General features: G+C 41.2%; 1 protein-coding gene across 5 annotated transcripts in view; it reads right to left on the reverse strand.

The window, feature by feature from the left end:
- Window positions 1-27,603, reverse strand: part of gpr107 (G protein-coupled receptor 107) — a 143,625-nt gene that overhangs the window by 4,637 nt on the left and 111,385 nt on the right. Inside the window, exon 18 of one of the 5 annotated variants that reach the window (XR_005943722.1) lies at window positions 27,383-27,577. The exons of 1 other annotated variant lie outside the window; for it this stretch is intronic. Coding sequence is in view for 2 of the 4 variants with exons in the window: in XM_041193146.1 (XP_041049080.1) it covers window positions 27,481-27,577 (97 nt within the window). In the remaining 2 variants the exon portion in view is untranslated. Of the gene's footprint in view, window positions 1-27,328; window positions 27,578-27,603 lie in introns of those variants that run through there. 3 more of the 5 variants (XM_041193146.1, XM_041193145.1, XR_005943723.1) reach the window with 3 other exon arrangements.

Consider the following 27,603-nt stretch of genomic DNA (forward strand, 5'->3'; position numbering starts at 1 on the left):
TTTTTGGCCATAATCTTTTCATGGTCAACCAAAGGTGGTGAAGATACATTAAAGTTTTGTTTAGAAACATTTTGCTCAGCTTGTATTTCTATTTTGTACCAGGGTTTTTAACCTTGGTGTGACTGCAAACCAATACTCTGGTGGTCTTCCCCTCTTCAAAAATTGGTGCATGTTAATCATACTATGTGATACAAATGATTTTTGCATTGGTTTGTCAACTTTAATACAGAATAACATGAGGTTTTTTTTTAACTCTTCTCCTCTGTTAACAGAAACATGTCTCCCACAGGTCCTTTAAGTTTGCGATGGAAACCATGTTTGTCTGATTGACAACCAGTTTCAAAATAACCACCTTCAATCACTTCCCCATAATAGACTTTCTCTTTTTATTGTTTTGATCAATGCCAGATGTATAAACTTCCACTGAGGGACTTTTCCTCTCTTTGTTCAAGGCATTTTCTAGCTTATTCAAGATATGTGCCACAGCCTTCTACACGCTTGCACACTCTTCCCATTGATGGGAAAAATTGAGCCTTCATCTCCATCTCTTTCACAATTTTATCCAAGTGCTTGTTTACTCTCTTATTTTCCAATTCTCTTCCGAGTTTACGAATCTTTTCATTCAGCTTAGCACCTACTCTGGTGAGTTAAGTTGCCTTTGTTTCAGAGTTATCTGCGGAACCCTTATACAACTTCACATGGGCATTCAGTTCATTTTGGAATCTTTCTCCCATGGTTACTGTTTCTTAGACTCTTTCAATTCACTTGTTCCATTCTCAATCTCTTTCTTAGAATTTTCCTCAGCTGTATTTAAAGTCTGGATTTGCTCTTCCATACCACACATATCATCTTTCATTTTCTCCAGATTGCATCAAAGTTCAAGAATTTAATTGCTCTTTTCACAATGAAGTTCTAACAGTTGATCAGTCTTTAATTCAGCCTTGAACCAACTGTTCTGATGCATCAGCAATTCCTTTTCCAGTTCAAGATGTTTTTCATGATACTTAATAGAGATTTCTGATATTTGATGTTCATCAAGTTTTATTTGAAGATCTATTTTCATTTAATTTGCTTCTACAGTTTATCATCTAGACAGTTCAAGCCCTGCTTCAAGTGTTCAACTTCCTGTGACCGACATTCAAGTGTTCTCACCAGTTCTCATTTCTCATTAACAAACTCAATTTTCGGGCAAGAGAGTCAATTCTCTACATGAATCAGATTTTCCTTCAGTTGCTTGTTATCAGCAATAAGCCGTTTGTGTCTGGCCACAGTAATTTTTGGGAGTTTGCCAAGATCAGCATGATCAAGCACCTGCCACAACACTGTTGTTGCCATAGACTGGCCAAATCATTATCCAATATAAAATCTAGCCCCTTGATAGGTAAATTAGGGACAACTGCTACTGTAACAATTCTGTTAACTAAGGCACTTCATAAAGTAACTTTACACAAGGGAACAGGTTCATAAATCCTATTAATACCCCCCATTAATACATTTTCCTTCATCAAACCATCTGGAACACAAATTGTATCATCAGTCACTATCAATAACTGAACTGCCCCAGTGTCTCTCAAAATATTAATTTGTTTACTTGTTTTGTTTGAGAAGTAAGGAAACACTTCTCTCTTTGAAACAAAACCTCTAAAACCTTCAGTAGCCTGACTTATTTTAGCTGTAGTCAAGGAAGAATTCCCTTGATTATCCTGAGCCATATCACCTTTTCTAGCAGGTTCTGAGGGAACACATTTCACTTGTGCTATTGCTATGGTTTTAACACCCATTTCCTTTTGAGGTACAGCCTTTTCTAAAGACTCCTTAAGAGTTCCTATTACTGCCGCTAGCTTACTGTTCAGCTTCCAATAATGGGCTTCAAGATGCCGTCTTATGGCAATAAAAGCATACTGGTTTATTTACATCACTTTTATCCTCTAACCTACCAATTTTATAGACTGGGACAGCTTCTGCCTTCTCCAGAAAGCTAGACCCTTTTCTGTTTCTCCAGCTTCCCCGTGGTCTTAAAAATGGAGATCTACTGCCCCTAGCAGCCTATGCAATAAGTCATACCCATCTGCGGAACCACTGCTTCCCATACCTTAGAAACCCTACGGTTTTCCAGGCGTGATCTAATAGCTATCAGGAGGCTATTTTGAAATTCTTCCGGTATCATTCGCTCCTCTCACATGAGAGTCCATGTATCTTTTGTTCACTTTAATATTGTAGCCACCTTTTCAAATGATAAAATATCTCTCAATTCTGTCTTCCGTGAATTTAGGCAATAGGCAAAAACTCTTTGTTATATCAAAGCTCAGGATGAGTCCCAATTTCTCATCCAAACTACTAGATCTCTTTCACCCCGTACCCTGAGCTATTCTCTAGCCAGTTCATGCTGTATGATTTCTTTCTCTCTTTGAAACTCTCTTTCCCTTTCCTTATCTTTTTCTTCCTTTACTAACCTCTCTCTCTGGAGTTCAAGCTCCAGCTTTTGCATTTCCCTTTCCATTTCTTTTGCTCTTTTTCAAGCTTTTTCATTTCTTTTTCTATCTCAAGCTGCTTCATCTGCAACTGAATTTTAGCTAACTCAACTGAATTGCTATCTGGATTAACTTTTTCTTCTTCCAATCCCAGATGCTGATCTATTACCTCAATCAATTCTGCTCTCTTAGCCTCTGCTTTTAATTCTAACTTTTCTGCTAGTGTGATTAACCTAGCCTTGGTTAATTGCTGCAAATCATTCAGGGATAAATCTACCCTCTCTAGAAAAGTCGTAGCAATTGATGAAGCCATTCTGCTTTTCCATCCGTATAGTAAAATTCACTGTGGAAATCTTATAAACCTTAATCTTGCAAGCTCCGAGGTCTGTCAGGAGTTGAAGTTCCCAGCCTCCACTCTCAATGAGCTAAGTGTAGTTTCCATAACAACTATAGTGGTTCAGGAAGGTGGTTCACTACCATCTTCTCAGGGACAATTTAGGGATGCGTAATGAATGCTGACCTTCCAAGCAAAGCCCACACTGATGAATGAATGTAAACAAAAACACACATTTCTTGTTATTCCAGCAAGTCAGTCTCCTAAAGAGAGAGAGTGTATGTGCGTCCATGTGTGTTTGTGAGCAGGAAACGAAAGGAAGAAAGAAAATAATATATAAAAACAGGTTTTGGGAGAATACGCTTATTTGGAGTTCACACATTGGGTAGAAATTACAGTGGAAGCCAAGAATTCACAATGCTGGTCTTTCAGTTACAAATTATAAATGACTGGTATTGCATTATTTAAGAATTATTGTACAGAACTATGCATTAAAGGAAAAATAAATAAAATAACTAACATCAGCCAACAGATAAGTGCTTCCTAGGAAGAAAAAGCTGAATCCAGAAACTGTAATATAGTATAGTCTGTATTCATGAAATCAATAATTTCTCTCCACAACTATTGTCTCTGACAATTTTCCCATATATTATAAATGCAACCCAATTAAACAGTGAATAATGGATGCTGTGAAAGATGTTTTAAGACAGCAATTCAACTGACGGAAGCTTAGCTCATGATCAACAACAGCAACAACTTGCATTTATATAATGCCTTTAACTTAGTTAAATATCCCAAGGTGATTCACAGCAGTGAAATCAAGGAAAGATTGTCACTGAACCAAAGAAGAAAGCTTGGTCAAAGAGCTAGGTTTTAAGGTGCATCTTAAAAGAGACAGAGGTGAAAAGGTTTAGGGAGGAGACTCTGAGCTTAGGGCTGAAGGCAGGGCTGTTAATGGTTGGGTGAAGGAATTGGGGGGTGCACAAGAAGCCAGAATTGGAGAAATGCAGATTTGTCACAGGGTCGTAGGGCTGAAGGAGATCAAAGAAATAGGGAGAAGCAAGGCTATGGAAGGATCTAGCACAAAGATGAAAATTTTAAAATCATACCCTGGATCAACCTATGCTGAAATAAAAGCAAAATACTGCACACCCTGGAAATCTGAAATAAAAACAAAGGCTGGATGTTGTCAAACCTGCTGAGTATTTGCAGCACTTTCTGTCTTTATTTTATCAACCTATGCTGGTTCACGGACAATTCTCCACACTTCCTTGGCTCTCCAGTTTTAATTTTAAAACTTCTGGAAGTGTGCACACTGGAATTCTGCCCCTCAAACAGTTCCTGGGCTTATTTGCCTGCCAATCCTGTCTCCGAATCTGGGCATCAGTTCATTGGTGCTCCAGTCTTACTCTACCCTATTAATATTAAGTTCTTACCTATAAAGGATTTCTAACTTCAACTTTGGGCCATAATTATTGTCTCTTCCCTCTTCATGATTTATAATCAGGGCACATCTATTTAATCTTTGTTATGCCTTCATAGCCATAGTTTCCATGTGTCCATTTGTGTGTCCACCTTGGCTGCTGTTCTGGACTCGAGCCCATGGTTTGACTCCTCCCTTTTCTTTTTAACCCCTCTTAAACCATCCTCGACAATCTCCTTGCCTCCCTTTACACAGTCATGCTTTTCATTTCTACCCTCCCTCACCCCACATTCTTTGCCTCCATAAATAAATACCCCAATCCTTCACTACTCCTCTACATTCTTACCAATTCTCTCTTAAATATGCTCACATTTCACCTCTGTACCTGTCTTGGCATTCTCCAAAAGGCACTCATTGCAGGCTCCTTATGAGCAGCAACTACATAACCCTACTCTCACCAACTTTTCAGCTTAACACAAAACTTGCCCTCACCTCCTGCAACAAATGCGAGGCACTCATGTACCAGTCACTATGATTGAGACCAGCTGTTCAGCTGCATTCTTCCCTTCCCCTTTCCCACTGCCAAGCCTCTCTGCTCTCTAAGCCATCCTGTTTTAGCCCTGATCTTGAACCTTTTCATCTCATATGTCCTCTCACGCTTTCTCTAATCTTGTCCAGGAGACCCACTTTCTGCTCCCTTGACCCTACTTTCACTGAACCATTTCCCTATCTGGATCCTGTGCTCACTGAAATCGTAAATAGCTCTCTCTCTTTGGGTATTGTCCACCTCCACTTCAAATGGAGCGCATCATCTGAAATCCACAGCTGAATCGGTCACAAGTCTTGACTTACTTAACCTGCATTCTATAATACCTATACTCTTCCAGCTATAAAGATTTTCACTGCCTTTCCCAGGTTCTCGTGCATTGTGGAACTCTTGAGCATCTGTAAAGTAAAGATGATTACACAGTTGCAGTTCCCTGCAAGGATTAGATGGCAGAGCATGACCCAGGATTAAAGGGAAAAAAATGTCTCCATCATTTAAAAGTAATACAAAATTGGGATTCATCCTAACACTATCAGTCTTCCAGAATGATAGATGGCTGTGTTCATTAAAAACTTTTGTCTAGAAGTCAATGATTGCAATACCCAATCAGGTGCTTATTTCAATGTATTGACTTAAATAGCTCAGATTTACAAACTGGTGTTCACAGGCATTCCAGATTTGATGCTTGTATGAGTTGTTGGAGATGGAATGCTTCACCTTTTAATTGGATAAATACCTGAACCAGTGGAAAATACTGGCTGAGTGGAAAGAATGGGGCAGTGGTTTAGGTTTTGCTTGCTTTGGTGAACAGTCAGCACTGATCCGATAGGTTAAATGGCATCTTTCTGTGCTATAAGCTTCTACGATTCTATAGTACAAGAAATGAGAAATGACCAAGCTTTCGGGGACTGGAAAAGATATCACAAACAAAGAAATTGGTGTGGTTCAGATGCACAGCAGACTGGATGAAAATTCTTTGTCTTACAATAGGTTGTAATCCCAAACTCAACATAATATTTCCCCTTCCCGTCATTTCATCAGTATGACCTTTCTATTTCACATTCGAAACATCCTTTCAAACCTCTCGATATGATCTCCAGTTTACTGCTGTGTGTTCAAATCTGTGGGGAACTGTATTCAGAGTATGCCAGACTGATTTCACTTAGGACCTTACAGTTGGGAATCAGAAAGTGCAACTGTATTTATTCCCATCAGTTTGGGCTAGATTTGAACCTAAGCTCCAGGGTTGAAAAAAAATGGATCAGGCTGCCATCTAGTTCAGTTTTTGTTTCACATTTGTTTTTCTTGCCTTTAGATTTCAGTTGTGACCTTTCAGCAAAGACCTCTAGGTCAGCTGGTCAGATAACCAGTCCCAGCACTTCTGCAGGACATCTCGAGTTGGTATGATACCTTTTCTTTCCTCCTGTATTAGAATTATAGAATGGTTACAGCACAGGAGGCCACTATTTGGTCCTGTGTGTCTGTACTGACCCTCCGAAGGAACAATTTACCTAATGCCACTCTCCTATCTTTTCTTCATAGCCCTGCGAATTTTTCCTTTTCAAATAAAGATCCAATTCCCTCTTGAATTCCTCAATTGACCCTACCTCCACCCACTCTCAGGCAGTGCATTCCAGGCCCTAACCACTCGCTTCATGAAAAAGGTTTTCCTCATGTTGCAATTGTTTCTTTTGCCAATTACCTTACATCTGTGTCCTCTCCTCAATCCTTCCACCAATGGAAGCACTTTTTCCATATTTACCCTGTCCAGTTCCCTTAAGATTTTGAATACCTCTATCAAATCTCCTCTCAATCTTCTCTTCTCTAAGGAGAACTGTCCCAACTTCTCCAGTCTTTCTACTTAAGTGAAGTACTTCATCCCTGGAATCATTTTCATTAATCTTTTCTGCACCCTCTCTACTGCCTTCACATCCTTCCTAAAGTGTGGTGCCCAGGACTGAACACAATACTCCAGTTGAGGCTAAACTAGTGTTTGATGCAAGTTTAACATAACTTCCTGGCTTTTGTACTCTATGCAGGATGCCATATGTTTTATTAGCCACTTTCTCAACCTGTCCTGCCACCTTGAATGATTTATGTGCACTTATAACCAGGTCCCTCTGCTCCTGCACCCCCTTCTGAATTGTACCCTTTATTTTATATTGTCTCACTGTGTTTATCCTAGAAAATTTAATCACTTCATAATTCTCTGCATTAAATTTTGTCTGCCACTTGTCTGCCCATTCTACCAACCTGTCTACGTCCATTTGAAGATCTACACTATCCTCCCCCGGTTCACAATTATAATTCAAAGTTTTGTGTCATCCGCAAATTTTTAAATTGTGCCCTGTACACCAAGTCCTAGGTCATTAATATTGTGATGAACCTCAGAAAAGGAAAGAGAAAACTTTGTTTTTAAAACGGAGATCGGGGTCCAACGGTTTCTGTACACGTGCCAGCCCCAAAAGGTGGCACACGCGCAGTGTGTTCTTTTTATGATCTTGGGGGTTTCTGTGCATGTGCCAGCTGGCAAAATTTACTACTTAAAAAATAAAGACTCACTTCTCTTCTTCTGTTGTTACTTAAATATAGGGTGGTTAATTGAAGTGCTTTACTTAACCCTTATTATCAAAAAAATTGAAATTTTTAATTGCCAGTTCCTTAGATTAACTTCCTAATTTAGAAATGTAGTATTAGGGTGCTCAGGGCTGAAAGGGTTAATGTGTGGGATTGGAGAAACAGTACCACCCACATGATGTTGTAAGAGAGTCACTTGACTAAGAGTCTAGAAGGAGAAAGCTCATGGTTTAGACTGAGTAACACCTGTAGTCTTGTCTATCTGCAAATAGCTATGTTCACACAATAAACAGTTATTATTCTGACATATCTATGGTTCTGCAACTGTTCCTTAGCCAGGCACAAACAACGTACAACATGATTCTAAACGTGGGATCTTACGTGGCAGCAGTGAAGGACGCCGAAATCTTTGAAAAACAACAGGAAAAAAATAGCTGTGAAGGACCCCAAAAGATCCAAAAAACAACTTTAAAAATGTTTGCAAGTCTGATCTGAAAAAAGGCGCCAAAACTGAAGATTTCAGTATGAGTTCCAAAAGAACTCCATGGAAGTCACAGAGGCTGAGAGGCAGAGAAAAAAAATCAACTGTTTGTCTTACTGAGGGCTACACCGTAGCATGTGGTGATCCATGAAAAATTCTGATTCAGCAGCAGAGTCAAAGAACCAGGCAATGATCGAGGAAGGGTGAGCATACATTGAAAACGGCTCCAAGTCTTCAGATAAGCAGCTCAATAAGCAGGCAGCACTGGGCAAATTACATTTTTAGCAAGTGCAGGTTTGCCTACACCCTGCAGCCGGAGTCTGAGGTCGGCACCATTACATGTGTTGACAGCATGGCAGCAATGGAAAAAAAAACTCGGCTGCTCAAACACCATTCCCAATGTGAGGAAAATAGTGAACAGAACTTAATAGTAACTTCCAGTGATTATTAAAAAACTCCACAGAGTTCCTAACCGATTACCAAAAAGTGTCAGTGACCGAAGCATGTATCATGGAAAGGCTGATTAGTGCAGAAAAACTCCATTACTGCAACAGAAATTTGAAAAATCATGGCAAACCTCCTAAGAGCTTAAAATAGCTATGGATTCCACATTCACCTTGCCAGACCAATCTGGGAGGATGGAAGGGCCAGACCAAACACAGAATTGCGAAATTGGGCATCGAATTAACAAGGTGAGAGTGACTCCTTATGACATCAAGGCAGCATTTGGCCGAGTGTGGCATCAAAGAGCCCTAGCAAAACTGAAGTCAATGGGAATCGGGGGAAAGCTCTCCACTGGTTGGAGTAATACTCAGCACAAAGATGGTTGTGGTTGGTTGATATCACTGTAGGATTTCCTTAGGGTAGTATCTTAGTGTCAAACATCCTCAGCTATTTCAGCAATGACCTTCGCTCTGTTATAACGTCAGAAGTGGGAATGATCGCTGATGATTGCACAATGTTCATCACCATTTACGACTCCTCAGACACTGAAGCAGGCTGTGCCCATATGTCACAAGACCTGGACAGCATTAAGTCTTGGGCTGATAAGTGGCAAGTAACATTTACACCACACAAGTTCCAGGCAATGATCATCTCCAGCAAGAGAATTTAACCATCGCCCCTTGACATTCAATGGGATTACCATCACTGAATCCCCCATTATCAACATCCTGGAGGTTACTATTGACCAGAAACTAAACTGGACTAGCTCTATAAATACTGTGGCTACAAGAGCAGGTCAGAGGCTGGGAATTCTGTGGAGAGTAACACACCTCTCGAGTCCCCATAACCTGTCCACCATCAAGGCACAAGTCAGGAGTATGATGGAATATTCTCCACTTGCCTGGATGAGTCTAAAAGCACTCTAGAAGTTCGACACCATCCAGGACAAAATAGCCCACTTGATTGACACCCCACCCACACCTTCAACATTCACTCCCTCCACCACCAATGCACAGTGGCAGCAGTGTGTACCGTCTGCAAGTTGCACTGCAGCAACTCACCAAGGCTCCTACGACAGCACATTCCAAACCTGCGACATCTATCCCCTAGAAGGACAAGGGCAGCAGATGCATGGGAACACCACCACCTGGAAATTGCCCTCCAAGCTACACACCATCCTGACTTGGAGCTAAATCACCATTCCTTCACTGTTGCTAGATCAAAATCCTAGAAATCCCTCCCTAACAGCACTGTGGATGTACCTACACCACATGGACTGTAGTGGTTCAAGAAGGCAGCTCATCACCTCCTTCTCAAGGGCAATGTCACTGTCACCGACATGCCATGAAATAATTAAGATGAACTATGGAAGAAGAGATTTTTAAGATTCAGAATTTCTTCCTGATTAAACAATAAGTCAGAGGCTGAACAAGTCAATACATTATTGTACTTTATTGGCATAATTAATGATGATGTGATAGTAAGACAAGGCATTAATGAAACATCAGACAAATTCAAAGAGGTCTTAAAAGCCTTTGATAATTATTTTAATTTATAGAGTAACAAGGTGTTATAAAGAAGCAAGTTTAACAAAAGGGTCCAGAAACCTGGTGAACCAGTAGGCGCCTTTATCAATGACCTGTATCGATTGGCTGAGGGTTACGAATATGGTGAACTTAAAATTAGCTGATGCGAGAGTGCATCGTAGTCGGGATAACCAATGACGCCCTATCTGGCCTACTGTAATCCAACGAAGACTTAGCTTTGGAGAAAGCGATACAGTTAGTCAGACAATCAGAGGTCCATCAGCAAAATAGAGCCATACTAACAGGGGACGACAAACCATGGTTCAAAAAATCCCCAATGACGGTACAGCTAATTAAACAAAAGAATGTCAAAGATACTCCAGGGAAAATAACACCTTATGGAACAAAAGTTCAAGATGGCACTAAACCATGCCAGCGCTGTGGTGCCAAAAAGCCCCACAGATGCAAACAGTGTCCTGCAAGGACTGCAGAACGTAAATAACTGAAACCTCTAGATACGTAGAGGATAACGAGAGAATCTTCGCGCACAAGGCAATGAACGAAATAGAGGCATCCCAAGCAAGAAGGGGAACAACAATGTTTCCTAGGCAAGATCAAAGATCCAGGATACACATTCTTGAATGTGAACATTTGTGTCAATGGACACATCACTAATTTCAATTTGGATACAGGAGCATTTATAACAATCTTGTCCAATAAAGAATTGTGCCCAGCAAAACTATGGCTGAGGACTACTGAAATCCAAGTTATACAATCCATGAGGGATTAAACTACAAGTCATAGGCATGTTACAAGCAACACTCCAATACAGGAACAGATGCTGGAAACATTATATGTTATTTGCAATCAGGAATTTTCTCTTCTGCGCAGAAATGCCTGTGTAAATCTCAATCTCATCAAGACACCAGAAGAATCAATGAACAGTCATCGATGACACCAAATCGGAGCCCTTCAAACCATCCAAATGCTCTGATAACCTTGATTGGGACTTCAGTGCAGAATTTTTGACACTCTTCACTGAGGCTGATAATCCTGCCCTTTTCCATCATTGTCTAAGGGACGGAGAATAAACTTGCTCTTACTGAAGTGGTAATGAACCAATAGGGCCAACGAATACCTGAGTACGACCATGATCTTCATCACTCCGTGCGCTAGCTGAGGTGGAAGATGAAACTCAGGCTATAGAACACACTGGTACAATATCACATTCATTTAACAGTGGTGACCCCCTATCCATCCACCAAAAGTGGTAGTCCAGGATGCAAGCAGCCAAATAAGTCCAGAACCAGAGACAGAACAGAACTAGGCAATGTCCACCTCTTCTGTATTGGAGGACACTGACCTTCCTGCTACGCCGGGGTTACTGGAGTTTGAAGGAAAGCAAGATGAAGATGATCAAGTGCCTTCCTTACAGCTTCCTCTCTTACCTACTCAATTATCTCTGGAAGCAGCAGTCCAGGATTCCCCAAGACTTCACAAGCCAGAGGTTACAAGGAGTCATCGTTTCCAGAAATAGAGAGAGGCAGAAGAAACCATCAAAAGGAACCAGGGTCAACTCAACAAACAAGAATAGAGAACATAGTAAACGTAAAGAAAGGGATAAACCCACAAAATCGAACCATGAGAAACAATGGGCAGGATTTTTAGATCGGTGAGCAGGCGTGCGCTCGACCTGATCAGATGCAAAATCGTGCAAGATGCCATCGGGCAAGCGTCCCGACGTCATCCGGTGTGCATGATATGTCGGTCGGCAGGCGTGCGCAAAAGTCAGAAGCACGCCCACCAACAATTAAGAGGCCAATTAAGGTAATTAAAGGTACAACTGTCTACCGATTTTTTGTGGTCCGTCCAACCTTATGGTTGGCAGATGGCCGAATCATCCAGGCGGCCTTTGCATTTTTCTTGAGACCTCATCCAAGGGCAGGATGAGGTTTCCGTTATTAAATGAAAGAAAAAGAAAAATCTACGGACAGCATGTTTATGTTCAGGTGACCGATTGTGATGCTTGCACATTTTCTTTCTGCTTTAAAAAAACTTTATTTAATGCGTTTCAGCTCTCTGCCTTCAGGGAGCTTTTGCCCGTGCTTGTGCTGACATCAGCACCCGCCCTCTTCCTGCCCCCACCCCGGCAGCGCTGAGCTTCTCAGCGCACGTTTCACTCTGGCTGGCTGTTAATTGTCCAACCAGAGTGAAATCGCGCCACTCGCTAACCTAAAAATTCTGCCCAATGGTTTGAGAGAGGTATAACAGCAAGGAGAGGAAAAAGAGGATCAAGTCTAGATCCAGATAAGAGAACCTTCCATTACATATTTAGGAGAACCAGATATTAAGAGTCAAACTGACAATGCGCCAGATACTGCAATTTTTACAGAGAACCAACCAAGTCAAAGCAAAGAAGTCCAAAAGGAGATTACTGATCTTCCAAGCCTCACAAGGACACAATCAGACAGAGAGTTGTGAAACCTCCAGCCCGATTAAACCTATGGGCCAGGATTTTCCCCTCGGCGATTTGGGGGCTTGGCCCGCTCGCCGAGAAGAAAATGACGCGCGATGATGTCGGGAGGAATCCCCAAAGTCATCCCGGTCCATTTAAATCTTAAGGAAGGTGGGCGGACAGCGAAATCAGCTGTCCGCAGGTCAACCTGTCAATGGCCAATTAAGGCCATTGACAGGCTCAGTAAGGTAGTTAAATGGCCTGCCCGGCCAACCTTAAGGCTGGCGGGCAGGCCAGGAGCCCCAGCGGCCTCATGAGTTTGTTATCAACATGTCCCAACATTGTCACATGAGGGGGACATGCTAATAATTTTAAAATGTCTCTATTTTTTGACTTTACTTATCTTTCACTAAACTCCCTGAGACAGGACTTTGCCTCAGGGAGCAGTGCGCTATTTTATGCACATGCACGAAAGAGCGCACTTTGACAGCTGGGGATTCCCTCCCCCCCCCAACCCCCCACACAGTCAGGCAGGCCGCTGGGCAGGCCTTAATTGGCCCACCCACTCAAAATGGTGGCGGGCCCTGTTTTGGTGGTGGAATTCGGCTGCCCGCCCGCCGCCCAGCCGGTGGGGCCCGCCCGCCAGCCAAAGGCTAAATTCTGCCCATGGAGTCAGAGACTTGTAGGGGGAGAAGGGATAGTATGTAAACATAAATGTAAAATAGGTTTGGACAAAGACTTGGGGGACAGATGTAGTACTAGGGTGTTCAGGGCTAAAAGAGTATCGCCCACATTGTGATTTGAGAGTCACGTGACTAGGATTCTAGAAGGTGAAAGCTCATGGCTTAGATTGAGTAACACCTGTGGTCTTGTATATCTGTAAATAGTTATGTTCACATACTTTCCCGAAGATCATCATCCTGCCGTGGTGGAGAGGCTTGTGTGTTCAATGAACCCAAGAGCGATACCGTTCAGAGCTCACGCTCCTGGTAGGATCTCCCATGGTGGCAAGGTCGAGGAAGAGGTTCCAGACGAAGGACATTCCAAGAAGTCCTCAACGTCAGAGCAGGTGGAGGAGGGCTGTGGCCCCACCGGCTGCAAAGGTGGAAGGCGGCTGCAATGGGAAAATGGCCCCTGTTGTCGTGGTCCACCATGTCACTGAACCCGGCCACCAACCACCAAGACCTTGTGGAACCCGGCTGCGTATACGAGTCCCCATGGTAAACTACACCACACGCAGGCCTGTTAGGCAAAAAGCTTTGTGGTGATGCAGGATTAGCGACAGGGGCAGGGCTGTAATACCTGGAGGCCCCCAGCCAAGATTCTGCACACAGGCAGTTGTGACAGGACAGGGGTGCCTTTCGGCAGCTGCATCTGTGACTGAACAGTTCTCTTCAGGACACCCTCTGCTCACCCCAAACTGAGAGGGGGACAGAAAAGATGCCATCAAGGTGCAAGCCACTTCAAGACTCAGCAGCTCAACAGCGAGGCAGAACGGCGTTGGCAGAGGAAGGAGAAGGAAGCCAATCTGGGGGTGTGATTTCCACTCCCCTGTGCAACAAGATGCTCCCGCTGCAAAAGAACACGTGGACCAGAATTGGGCTCTTCAGTTATCTGAAGTTTCACCAAGCCGGACGGATGTCATCCTTGATTCCGAGTGCCCACTGACAAGGTTCACACAATACACAGTTATTATTCTGACATATCTATGGCTCTGCAACCATTCCTTTGCCAGTCACAACCAACATACAACATGGAGAAAGGAAAACAGAGCTACAATACTCACCAATCAACTCATAGCCTTCCTGTGATGTCACAGTTTGACTATTTTTCTCCTTCTTACTTCAGTGATCCCAGCCTGTTTCACAGTGATCCTAATCTGTTGCACATGCCTCCCAATACTCTTCAGAGTGATCCTGACCTGTTGCACATGCCTCCCAATCTGCTTCACTGTGATCCTGACCTACTGTACATTCCTTCCATTCTGCTTTAGTGATCCTGACCCACTTCACACTCCTCCTGGTCTGTTGCAGTGATCCAGACCCACTTCACACACTTCCTGGTCTGCTTCACAGTGACCTTGACCCACGTCACACTCCTCCTGGTCTGCTTCATAGTGATCCTGACCTGCTGCACACTCCTCCTAGTCTGCTTCACAGTGACCTTGACCCATGTCACACTCCTCCTGGTCTGCTTTATAGTGATCTTGACCTGCTTCACACTTCTCCTAGTCTGCTTCACAGTGATGTTGACCCATTTCACACTCCTGGTGTGCTTCACTGTGATCCTGACCTGCTGCACACACCTCTTAGTCCTCTTCACAAATACCCTGGCCTGCTGCACATGCCTCCCAATCCTCTTCACAGTGATCCTGACCTGCTGTACATTCCTTCCAGTCTGCTTTAATGATCCTGACCCACTTCACACTCCTCCCGGTCTGCTTCAGTGATCCAGACCCACTTCACACTCCTCCTGGTCTGCTTTATAGTGATCCTGACCTGCTGCTTATGCCTCCTAGTCCTCTTCAGTGATATTGACCTGCTGCATATGCCTCCCAGTCTCAACAATCTGACAGCTTCATGGTCACTTTTAGGTGACAATAATTTTTTATTTCCTGATTTTTTTAAACTGAATTCAAATTCTGGAGCTGCCATGGTGGGATTTGAACTCTCAAACTCTGAGCTTTTTAGTCCAGACCTCTGGTTTGCCAGTCCAGTGACATAAACACTACACTACCCTTTGAGGTTGTCGTTGCATTTGTCCTCAAGAGGAATAGCTACTATACAACGAATAACATTTGATTTAATTGAAAGATTGCATACAATACAAAAGAAAATGAAAACGGTTTTTGTTGCATTGACCTTTTATTGTGGAAATGCACAGATATTGATTGATTCACTTCCCCGTGTCATCAGGTTTTAAATAGCTTATAAACTAAATCGTCACTTAGAAATGCAGCCTTTGTTGGCCAGTCACCATGTGGCAGCCTTTGATTTAGTGATGGATGTCAGTGTTAATTTAAGGTTCAAGGCAGTAAGCCAAGGTAAAAAATCTGAAAGTTAAGCAATATCAAGATGCAGCACCATGTACTTAGAAGATGGATTGGGCAAAGTTCCATTCAGTCAGGTGCTATTGGCAGACAACAGCCATCTGCTTGGGACATGTGTCAAGCCATTGACACAGAACAAAGGAGGAACATTAAATTTAGGTCAAGACCATTAAAAGTGAATACCACTCTACCCTTGCATAAAACAGATTAAACCTGAGGATTGCAATGAAGTGAAAAACAAGAACACCTGATGTTAATAAGTTTCTATATGTGTAGCTATCACTTCATCTGAGCTCCAACCTTTCACAGCTTATGTACGACAGGCTGTCCAACCCTTAATAATTGCTGTCCTGGTATCTTTTTTTTAAATTAATTCATAGGATGTAGGTATCACTGGCAAGGCAAGTATTTATTGCCCTTGTTCAGAGGGCACTTAAGAGTCAACCACATTACTGAGAGTCTGGAGTCACATGTAGGTCAGACCAGGTAAGGACAGCAGATTTCCTTCCAAGGGACATTAGTGAACCATATGGGTTTTCACAACAAACAACAATGGTTTCATGGTCATCATTAAACTTTTAATTCCAGATTTTTATTGAACTATCTGTCGTGACGGTATTCAAATCCAGGTCTCTGGATTACTGGTCCAGCAACAATGCCACGACGCCATTGCCTCCCCTCTCTATCCACAATACTAATCAGCTGAAGTTCAGAACTGAAGACGTAGAACGGAAAATGCTGGAAATACTCAGCAGCTCAAGCAGCATCTGTGGATAGGGAAACCGAGTTTGCACTGCAGGTCGAAGACCTTACATAACTCAAGGTCAGTTTACCCCTACCCTAACTATACTTTAACACAGGAGCGAGTAGGAAGAATAGCAGCTCTTGACAGCGGGGTGAAGACTTTCTTATAGTGGTTACAATACCCATAATATGTGCATCTAACTCAAGAAAGAAATGCTGTGATTTACTGTCACGAGTAAGATATTATCCATTTATTGGTGACAATGACATGGAGGTGCATTACATAAGGTACTGTACTGTGAAGAGCCAAAGAATGCTTTCCTATGTACGCTAATGATCCCCAGATTTACCTTGCCATCACTACCCTTGATCTTGAAGCTGTCAAAATGCAGTCTGACTACTTATTCCACCTGAAGTCATGGATGAAACACAACTTTCTGTAGTTCAATATCAGTAATGCAAAACCGGCCTGTTAGGTCTTGCCAGAGACTTTGCACCTCCATCTTCCTGGATCCCCGCTAAAACTGAAACCAATAGCACACAACTACAATGTCCTGCTAGACTGAGTTCAGCTTCAAGCCTAACATCTAGATCACCTGCTTTCAGCTCAAAAATATTCCTGGTGCCTGTTCCATTTTCACCCCTACTGCCTCTGAAATCTTTAGTCATGTCTTTGTTATGTCTCAACTTAACTTTATCTCTAATCTCACAGGAAAACCCCTCCAACTCTTTGCTTCCAGCTATCTCCTCCAGCCACGTCTCTGCTTTGAAATCCGACTTTTTGAAGAGTATTCCTTTCTCCCCACCTCAACCACCAATGGCAAAGCCTTCTGCCATCTTCCAATCACTTCAAGCACCGCCATCTTGCTCATCCCTCCCCATCTTCAAAGGCCTCCTTAAAACATATTCCTGTAATTTTTTCTTCACTCACTTTCCTTAATTCTCCTCTTACTCAAGCCCAAATCCAAAGTGAAATGCCTTCAGATGTTTTGCAACATTAGAAGTGTAAGTTCTTGGGTAGTATTCCGGGAGTACCAGCAGCTCTTCAAAACTTCACCCAAGTGGCCAGTTTTGGTGTGTTGTTCAACCATGGATTCATCACGGCTGAGCTAAAACCTGCCCTAAGCCAACATTCAAACATTAGTAGAATAAGTATCTGAATAGCAATCAGGAGCAGGAATCTTGTTTATTTAGGTTCTCAAAGCTCAGGAATAATGAGGTCCATTGTGCAATCTTCTACTGCCACCCTGAGATCTGCAAATTTAGCACAGATGGATCTACAAGTCTACGTGGCATTGCATTTACCAATTGAGCTACTTGATGTCTTTAATCACGAGGGCAATGTCCATGGTTTAGGATCTTTTTCTCATAAGGACCATTTACAAAAGATGCAACGCAACAATTTCCAAAAGTTGTCAAATCATTCACATTTATTAGCACAACCTAGAAATACAGATCACTCCAAGGACATTTCATTGACTTTTCTATTTTCTGGCAAATCAGACTTATAAGTTAAAAACACTCATGATTATTGAAATCCCTTACAAACACCAGCCCATTAGGTCAAGCCAGTTTGATCTCAAAACGCCAAGTGACTGAGTATCCTCATTGAAAAGGACAGCAAGTGTTATACACATACACTCCAATCTGCGCAATGATTCAAGTGCCCTTATTGCATTGTTTTTTAAATTGATAGTAGAGACGGCCCAGAACTGTGACAGGCAAGAATGCTACATTTTTTACATGCTTAAGAACAAAAAGCACTATCCCACAAGTGGAATTTCACCATCACGTCACATTAATTCTGAGTGAACAGTGTGTTCAGAATATTAAATATCTACAAAGCATTTGTTTAAAAACAAAAGTAGTGCATAGCCCCATTCCCCATACCATTCCGCTGTGAAGAGATCAGCAGGTTATCTGTTCCAGACCTCCAATTTAATTGAAAGCAAAAAACTGCAGATGCTGGAAATCCAAAACAAAAACACCTGGAAAAACTCAGCAGGTCTGACAGCATTTGCGGAGAGGAACACAGTTAATGTTTCGAGTCCGTATAACGCTTCAACAGAACAGTTCTGTTGAAGCGTCATACGGACTCGAAACATTAACTGTATTCCTTTCCGCAAATGCTGTCAGACCTGCTGAGTTTTTCCAGGTATTTTTGTTTTTGCCTCCGATTTAATTGTTATTCTACAGACAATAGGTTGTGTATCCGCGTGGCCTGGGGAAGTGGATGATCTGCCATGGTCTCATCCTATGCTCCCCAGTGAGGAATCACTCAGCTACTGTTTACTCCAGATGAGCCAAGCCAAGATCATGAGATACTGATAAGGAAAACTGTTGCATGTTTTGAACTTTGATATCGCAGGCAATCTACTCCTTCAATCCCAATTTAGCCAAAATTTTTAACAGCACGTTTGAAAGCTCAACATGTAGAGAGTTAAATTTATGAAACAGCTCGAAGTCAAAATGATCAAATTCAAACCATAAAAGTAAAACAAGCCACAGTTTGAACACAACCCACATTGTGATCTGACAAAGGGATGCTGCTGCAAATCAGTTACTTTTGTTCGTCTGAAGATTCATTACAGTGAAGCAATTGCTCATCTCCTGTGTTGCAGTTCCAAGAGGATGACTGTGTGTCAGCCTCTAGTGTGGGGCTGGATTGGTACTGGGCCTTAAAATGAACAAGGCTGTGGGAAAGCAGCAACTGAAAAAATCAAGCTCAAATTCTGCTGGTGCACAAAGGGTCTAAGTCATATTACCTGAATTGTTCTAAGTTTTCATTAACATGCATTTACTTTGCCTTCATTTTTGTTAATCGGTCAGGATTCTCTGAGCAGTGGCCTAGTAGTTCCCATAGGAGGAAATGATAAAGCCAGAGCCATGTGCAGACTACTTGTACACATTTACCTTGCACCTGGTTCAGTGTTGCATCAACAGAAAGAGAAATTCAAGTCTGTTACCAATCTGCCCCCTCAGCCTGAGCCAGTCTTTTTCGGGGGAAGTTGGAAGGGAAGAGAAAGTAACTTGTAAACATGTGCCCACATAAAAATATCAACATTTTGTTGTTTATAGTTCTCACTGTCTATAAATTAATGATCATCTTCATGGCCTGTCAGTTTTAAAAAGCAGGTTCTTGAGTACAGATATATTGCAGCATCAGCTTAATTTGTAGAAACAGATATTTACATGAAAAATTGTATTACTGATAATTATACACATTCACGTCATTAACAGGAAACTTATTGGACATCCCATGGGTGTGCAGTTAAGCAAAGCCCTCAGGCTCTGTAATTGTCACTATATACTTGTTCTAAAGGCAGTCTTCCCTTCACTTGGTCTGAACTTAAATGTGCTGAAAGGCAAAAAAAATGCCAGCGATTAAGTTTCCAGGTATTAGAGATGCTTCAGTTAAAACCTGAAAAATGAATCAGCATTCTCTCCCTCTTTCGTATATGTCCCCTTCCAGGCATTTTTAAATGTACTTCCCTGTAGGCTTTCGGGCCAAATCTGTTCCATCAATCATCCTCCTCAGCCAAGCCCTGCCGTTACAATATTTTAGTCATCCTTAAGTTTCCCTGCTATCTCTCTGGAGAAATGTTTGTAACCCCTTTCATTGGGCAGCTGGATAAAATTAGGAGCTCAGCAAGTAGGCAAATCTATCAGTGGAGAACCACAACTCTGTAATTTGGAGCTGGTACAGATTTGCTGCTTATTTTCTGGAGACAGAGATTGTTCCAGATAGTGGCACAGCACTATGTGGGAGAGAATGGATTTGATCTTGCTGATGATGTCAACATAAGAATCAGCATTTCTGAAGTGGAGCTGGGGATGGCAATCGATTCATCTGCTTTAATCCTAAAGGCTGCTTGTTTTAACTGCATGGCAGAAGGAGAGATTTTTAATAAGGATGTGTGGAACATTGTACCATTTTTCTTCTTAAGCAGTGTTTTCAATGGATTGTGGGGGGGGGGGGGGGGGGGGGGGGGGGGGGCGCGGGGAGAAGAGGAAAATGTTGTTGTCAGCAGGATCAGACGCCATCTTTACGAAAGCTAGATTTACCTATTACCACATTTGGAAACTTTCTTTTTCCTTTAAAATATTACAAGTGCAGCTAGGCCAGGCCTTGTCCTACATTCCAAAATCTGTCCTCAGGGATGAACCGGAGTTTTTGGTCAAACAACAGTAGCACTGCAGTGAGGCCAGCATTATACTATACTAGATTTTCATGTATGGGAGGGTCCCATTTCTAATCAAATATGATTTTTGAATAAAATTTACAATGGGCAGACCACCTGGTGCTGAGGTAGAAACTAAGAATGAGATGAACTACAAGCAGCAAACTAAAAAATATTCCACAAAATTCTGTTGTCTTTTCCAACAAACAATGACAAGAGATATTTCTGACAAAAATAAGTGAGTTATTGATATTGATAATAGTTCTGCTCACAGCCTGGTTAAATTCACACCTTGTTTAAAATGTGAATGGCATTTGTGCTTCATTTCACTTCTGTTAACTTCATGTGTGTTTGAAGTAGGAGACTTCATGCTAAGTGACATAAACTCTTAATTATAAACCAACAGGACTTTTTACATTTCTTTTAAATAGGTTTCTAAAGAAAATATCTAAAGTGTATTGAATCAAAAGATTGATTTATTTGGGGAAGCAAAGATAAAACAAGTAACATATTTCATATTCCTGATCATTTTCTTTTCAAGTGGGAGTAGCAAGGTGGTGGATTGCCTTATGTATTTATACCAATTTAATAGATATTTCACTCTGGTTACTTCAAATAGGAAATGCAAATTGGACATGGTAATGAAAGCAGTCTATACAGCTCCACAAATTCAACTGTGGCTCTCGCTTCTGATTTGCCATATGTGGCACAATGTGGGCTCAGGTGGGGAGGGATTAAAATATACGGTTACTTCTGCATTTCTAATAATTCTCCCAAAACACAGTGCACTATGTGCTGCATCCATGCAATATTGAGCAGCATTTCCATGTTGATGTGTACCATCTTTCTCTTAAAACACATAATATCTATAATAGTTTAAAGGCTATTAACAGCTTAACTTCCCCTCACCCATGTCCTCAGCAGACCAGCTGCGCCATGTCTCTGGGCCTCAATTAGGAACCATTCAGCTCTGCTATGGTGCTGCAGCTGTGATTCAGACACTGTTCAGGTCTGAGGCTCTGTATAATAGATTGCTGAATACTTGCACATAATATGGGTTTCACAAGGCTATCAAAGAATACCACAAAATGAAGTTACACTATGCCACAGCATTCTAACACCAACAGAGATTTCTACAGGCACAATTAACAATAATTAATTACAATCAAGTCTATCTAATGGAGTTCCTGAACAGTCTCCTATATTCCATTATATGTAGTAAGTCCTTACAAACAGAATGCCCCAAGGTATCAAAAGTGTTAATATGCTGCTACATTTCTTTTAAATAGGTTTCTAAAGAAAATATCTAAAGTGTATTGAATCAAAAGATTGATTTATTTGGGGAAGCAAAGATAAAACAAGTAACATATTTCATATTCCTGATCATTTTCTTTTCAATCCATTAGTGTTTTCAATGCAGAAACCCACCTTCTCTTGTAACTTGTCTCTGACCACCTACAGATCTGGCATTAATTAATGCTGTAACATTCGCACCCCTACATCCACTGATCAAATTTCCTCATTGCTCAGACATACTTAGATCCCTTTTGCTACCCTGCGCTATTGGATATCAACATCACTGTGTCTCTCCAACTCTTACCACACTTGTTTTCCTTGCTCTAAGTCCTGCTGTGCTCAAATTAAAATGGCACTGTGACTCACCTTAGGTTCGGGATTTTCAAACTGAGAGTCCACCCAGATTCCTGCCTCAAAATTTTCCTGGGGTCCAATACTGGAATCAATTTACAGAAAAAAAAATCTGGTACAACACTCATGTTCTACACACAATTTCCTTCAATTTTCCCTCTCCTTTACTCCAAAACATTGAGTCTTATTGGGAAATGATTCAGACAGTTCTCTGATAGCTGATCCAGATGACCATACTTCATGTGCGTGCCTAGATATTGAGTGTTCCCACAACCATTGAGGCATCACAGCAATATAAAATTGATCATGTTTTTAATATACTTTGTAAACATAAGATTTTAGTTTTACTATGAGGAATATCTAATGTAAAAATATCAATACTGACCTAAATTTTCTTATACTGACAGGCCACCTAGTTTGGATATTTGCAATCATTTCTACTGCATCAAGCTGGGATCTGTCTACTAGATAGTTTGGGCGCATGACTAAATCAATCTTAACGCCAATCTCAATCCTAGAAAATAATTAGTCAACATCACCTGACAAGTAAAGTCCTCTCTCCAAACGGTCAGCATCAATCATAATTCAGGACACTGTTCATAATGAATCAGCTTACTTTGGTTGCCCTTTGCTACATACAAGAATGCTGATTTTAAGTTGCTACTGTGCAATTTGGAACAAATCAATTTTGCAATGAAATGATATAAGAAAAACAGAAACCCTATTTGCAGCATCAGTTCTGAACACTTACAAAGGTGCTGCAAATTCTCTCTCACCAGGATTGCGCCATCCCATCAGGTTTTACAAGAGATCTGGCAGAAATTTTGAGGCTGTAAAAATTATCCTTTGTGACCAATTACCAATGGTGATATTCAGTGAATAGCCAGGGAAATCAACAAAAGGTCAGTCCCTGAGATTCTTGCTACAGTATAATGTGCAAAAAAGGAGTGCCAGATTGTGCTGTTAAATTGTTTTCGGAACACTGCAGTTGTAAAATAACACTTTGCCACTAAAAGCCTGCAGTAGACTCATCAGTCATCTACCTTCCTTATTGTAAAATAATGACAAAGCACTAAAGATATAGTAGGAAAATAATTTCTTACATGCTCTTGACTTTGCTCTGGTTTGTAAGTTCAAACTCTTTGACTCACGTGATGACTGCGAGAGCTCACTTCAAATTCAGTTTTCTTTCTAGTCCTATTGAAAGTTCTTCTCTCCTAACACTAATAACTGAAAAACCATTAAATGCAGAGAAAACACATGGACGATGCAACCGTAGTAACACATCCACCATGGGTCTCGGAGCGCCATCGCAATTTCTGACACTGCCTGAACCATTTCATTCATCATCATCTTGTAATGCACTCCGATGACATCTGCCTAACCCACTTTACATTTTAGGGTTGAGTTCAGAGGACATAAACTGCGAGTACGAAGCAGATGATTTATGAAGCTTGACAAATCCCTCAACTAGTCTACTTACTATTTGCAAGTCATCTGAGGAGTTGGACTCCTTCCCTGTGATAGCTGCTATGACTGACAAGCTAGGCAACACTGGTGATTTTTCTGAACAAGTTTTTTTTTCATAATTGTGACCAGGAAGGGCATTCACCATGTAGCATATTTAAAAGATTTTCCTCTCAATTTTCTCACCTGTCTTTCTGAGGGTTCAAGCTCATGCTGGTGTATGGTTTCACAGGGATCAGCTGCCTTCTGGTACCCTGTACAAGTGACCTGATACTATGCATACATCAGCATGAGACAGTTTTGACAATCAGGTAAATCACAGCCAATCATGATCTTAGTTTCACCTAGTGTCAATACGAGAAAAGAACATTCCCTTATCAGGAGGAACACTGGTTGATTTTTCACCTCTTAACACAGGAGTACCTGGGCCAACCATATATCCCTAACTTAGATCAACAAACACAGCACTGACTGGGGTGTTGACCCTGGGATTTAGTGCAACACTGGGTGATACTTTTATTCACTAGTTTTCAGGGAGTTTATCTAAGGTACGGCATGAAATTACTATTTACTTATATTTTAAAAATCAGATAAAGTCAGAATTTTCTATAAACCAACAGAAGTAACTAGCATAGTGCTTTACTCTGTCTCTGAGAAACTTCTCAAAGTTATTCATTCACAATTAATTCAACAAATTATGTAGGTGAACACGTGAAAGAAATTAATCTAAAATGTTAAGATTAGAGAGACCTTCATCAAAAGGTGATGGAGCATTACAACACATCTAAAACTCAACAAAGAATGATCAAAACACTTTGAAGTTAAATATTAATAGTAAAAGTTTACATGATTTACTAATAGCACATCGATACTCATGTTACTAATCCCTGGAAAGGAAAATCAGAGTAATCTGTTATCCATGCTCTACAAGTATACTTACAAATGGACATGATTGCAATGCAACAATTATTTGCTTTACGAAATTACTGAAACCAATATCAGGCAAAGGGTCTAACGACCTATTAGCTCTGTGTTAGCAGCTGGTATGATTTTCATTTGATTCATGCTCCTTCCATGTGCTCCCCACTTCTCTGAAGGTCTCAAATCATGCTGTAGGTACCTGTCGCCCTCCAGTAACTCACTCAGGTAGTCAAACTTCACGTGAACACAGTAATTAACTATTAACCAATGATGGGTGGGAGCGGCTATGCGCTTGGTTTCCTGGCTATGATCTGAGGTTAACAGTCACAAACGCACACGCAGACTCCTTCAGAAGCCTCAGCTGATTTGTCTTCCTCCCTAATTTGGGACAACGGAAATCAATTATAGCACTTATAATATACCATCTGAGATCAACTAATATGGCACTGATTGTGATTGAAGCTTAGACTTCATTGTCTGATCTCACCTAAAGATTGCTCATTTGGCTCAGTTCCACACCAGGTAGTGTGCTTACTCACGGTACCATAGAGATCCCACCTTTGGGTCTGAGAAACCATTTTGTTCCTGTATGCAGCATTCTTAAACTTTACTTAAAAATCCAAAAATTTGCTTCAGTAAACTAATGCTAGCATTAAATAAGGTTCAGGTTCTTTTGTGAAATATATATCATCATGCTTTGCATTGGTCCTATTCAGTTTCATTCACATCCTCACCAAATCCAGTTCTAATGGAAAAGAGCATCAAATTGTCGCACAGTGAGTTACTGTAATGCACTAATGTCCTACACTACTGCACTGCATACTTAAAAGTGACTAAATCAAAGAAATTCACACACACAAACAAATCGGGGATCAAGAAGTGCACACATAGAAGAGAGTTCAAAACAAGAAGATCTGCTGCCTCTTTTCCCTACCAGGCCCTTGAAGCCCCTTCCCTAATCATGCTTTTCCATGATCTAAAACAATATAATAACTACCCCATTTTCTCACTTTAAAGTACTACAGACAACTGGATGTCAAATTTTGGAAAATGACTGCCTGTTATTTCATGGGTACATTGTGCAGTGATCAGTGAAAGAGAGGGTCCAGGAAGATTATTTTGGGATGGGTAGTTATTTTGTAGAATACACACTTCCAATTAAGACTAGTACCCTGCTACCCTGCCTTTCATAGGAATATAAATCTGTAAGAATTCTGTATCTAAAACCCCCATTGAACAAGAGAAATTTATAGGCTCAATGTGTCACCGTACCAACATGCTGCAGCAAAGAGTGGTACTAAGTAGTGCTGTGCCTCGTTCCCTCTGCCATAGGAAGCACATTTCTGATAACAGCTGCATCATCCTGGGATGTTCCACACCAAGGACAAATTGGTGCAACCTCAAAAGGGGAAGGAGAGGTAAGAAGGGAGACTGAGCAAATCATAGTGCACAGCAGTGGGCAGTCCTTCTATCAAGACGGATGTCAGCAAGTTGTCTGACCAAATTCCAAATCCGCAGGAAAAAGGCAGAACTATATATTTAAGAAAAAAAAGGTGGAAATAAAACATAAAAAGGGCAAGACAGTAATTGGTTTGTAAAGAAACATTTCACTTCCATCCTCCGGGTTTGCAGCTTGTAACACACGTGGATTGCAGTATTTGTGTGATAAAGCTTTTAAGGGTAGTGTGCCTTGTACGTTAGACTTTCTAATGTAATGTAATGAGCTCTCACTGCTCCACACAGCGTATTTCTGACAATTCAGCCTCACGATGTTACTCCTACACACTACTTAGCAATCCAAGAGCTGTACAGATACACCAACATAGCAGCCAAGTACCAGAAGCTGAAGGAGTGGAGGATCTGAGTCACAAACTGCAGTAAATTCTGCCTGATTTTAAATTCAATTTTCAGAAGAAAGTAGCGTAAAATTTAATTTAAAAATCTAATCAGTTTAGATCATCTAATTTTAAGTATTAATTTAAATCATTCACTGCTGTCTGACTACTCTGCACAGTTAGAAATATTAGATTCAACTGTAATACTGGCTTTCTTAATAAATTTTCTCTTATTTTGACAGTGTCCATTTATACTGGGGACCAAGTATCACATGCTGGTTGCCACTGGTACTTTGCACAAGTAACCATTCTTCATCTGAAATCCACACACACTTTACACAAGGAGTCATAATTGGACAACATTGAAGAGTGGCAACCCTGGGTGATTTCCCCTCCCTTCCTCCCCAGCCTAGGGCTGCTGAGACCAGATTAACAACTGCTGGCCTGCTGAAATCAGCAAACTAAGTTCAGACCAAGGATTAAATCCTGGTGTGTTTGGCTCAATTACACACGAGACAAGAGCAAAGAGACACTGGGGAGCCCATCAATTACATCCTGAATCCAGGAACTGCTGTGCAAGTGACAATTTGTATCTTTAGTCATGAATCAGTTAATAATTCTAATTTTAAAATTACTCTGTGCCATTTGGTGGAGTACAAAATTAAACAAAAAATATAGTTTCCATTCAATGGTTCTTGGCTGAACATGCCCTACTTTTACCTGAGATGACAAGCAAACTCAAGTTGCACTCTTGCCCCTCAGATTTGATTTCAGTTCGTGTTTGATCTGAGTTGCACTACTCATCCCCCCTCCTCATGCAAACAACGACCTGCTTTGTTACTGTAACCCGCTCTGTACATTAAGTCTGGTTCAGAAAAATTCAATTGATCACAACTTCAGTTGGGGAACTAAAGTGTTCTGCAGCCTGGAGTTTGCATTTATGGCCACAGAGTTATGACAGAGGCTTGTCTTCAGCCTTAAAATGTGCACAGTTCAATGAAGGAAGCTTATATCAATATACTGACAGAAGAAGTACCAGTTCGCTGTGAATTACAGGAAACCTGTGACCCAAATTAATTTGCATAAATAAAGATAAAGACCTCATAAGCTAGGAACTACCTTTAGACTTGTTTGAGCTAAACTGGTAATCAGGGTGGGTATGAGCAGCTCTGGCATCAAATGGAGTCCTGTGCACCAGGCAAATGGAAAACTGCAAATATTTCATGGGAAAATGTTATTTTTCTTAACAAAATACTGAGCTTTAGTTGGTGTAGAAGCACCTCTTTGAGCCCTGAATCAAGTGTTTTCTGTGCATATTCCATACAGAATGAAGAAGGAAGAGCACTCAAGTTACACTCGTGTCTCTGTTGGTGGCCCATCATGCCACTCTGTCCTGTTCTCCTCTCTGCTCTGCGGGGCCATTCGATGTTTGGTTAACTTTTTTCATTCCTTCCATGATTCCAGTTGTAGTCACCCTGCAAAATAAAAGAACATACAACTT

This window comes from Carcharodon carcharias, chromosome 8, assembly GCF_017639515.1.
Source record: "Carcharodon carcharias isolate sCarCar2 chromosome 8, sCarCar2.pri, whole genome shotgun sequence".
In the NCBI taxonomy this organism is placed as follows: Eukaryota; Metazoa; Chordata; class Chondrichthyes; order Lamniformes; family Lamnidae; genus Carcharodon; species Carcharodon carcharias.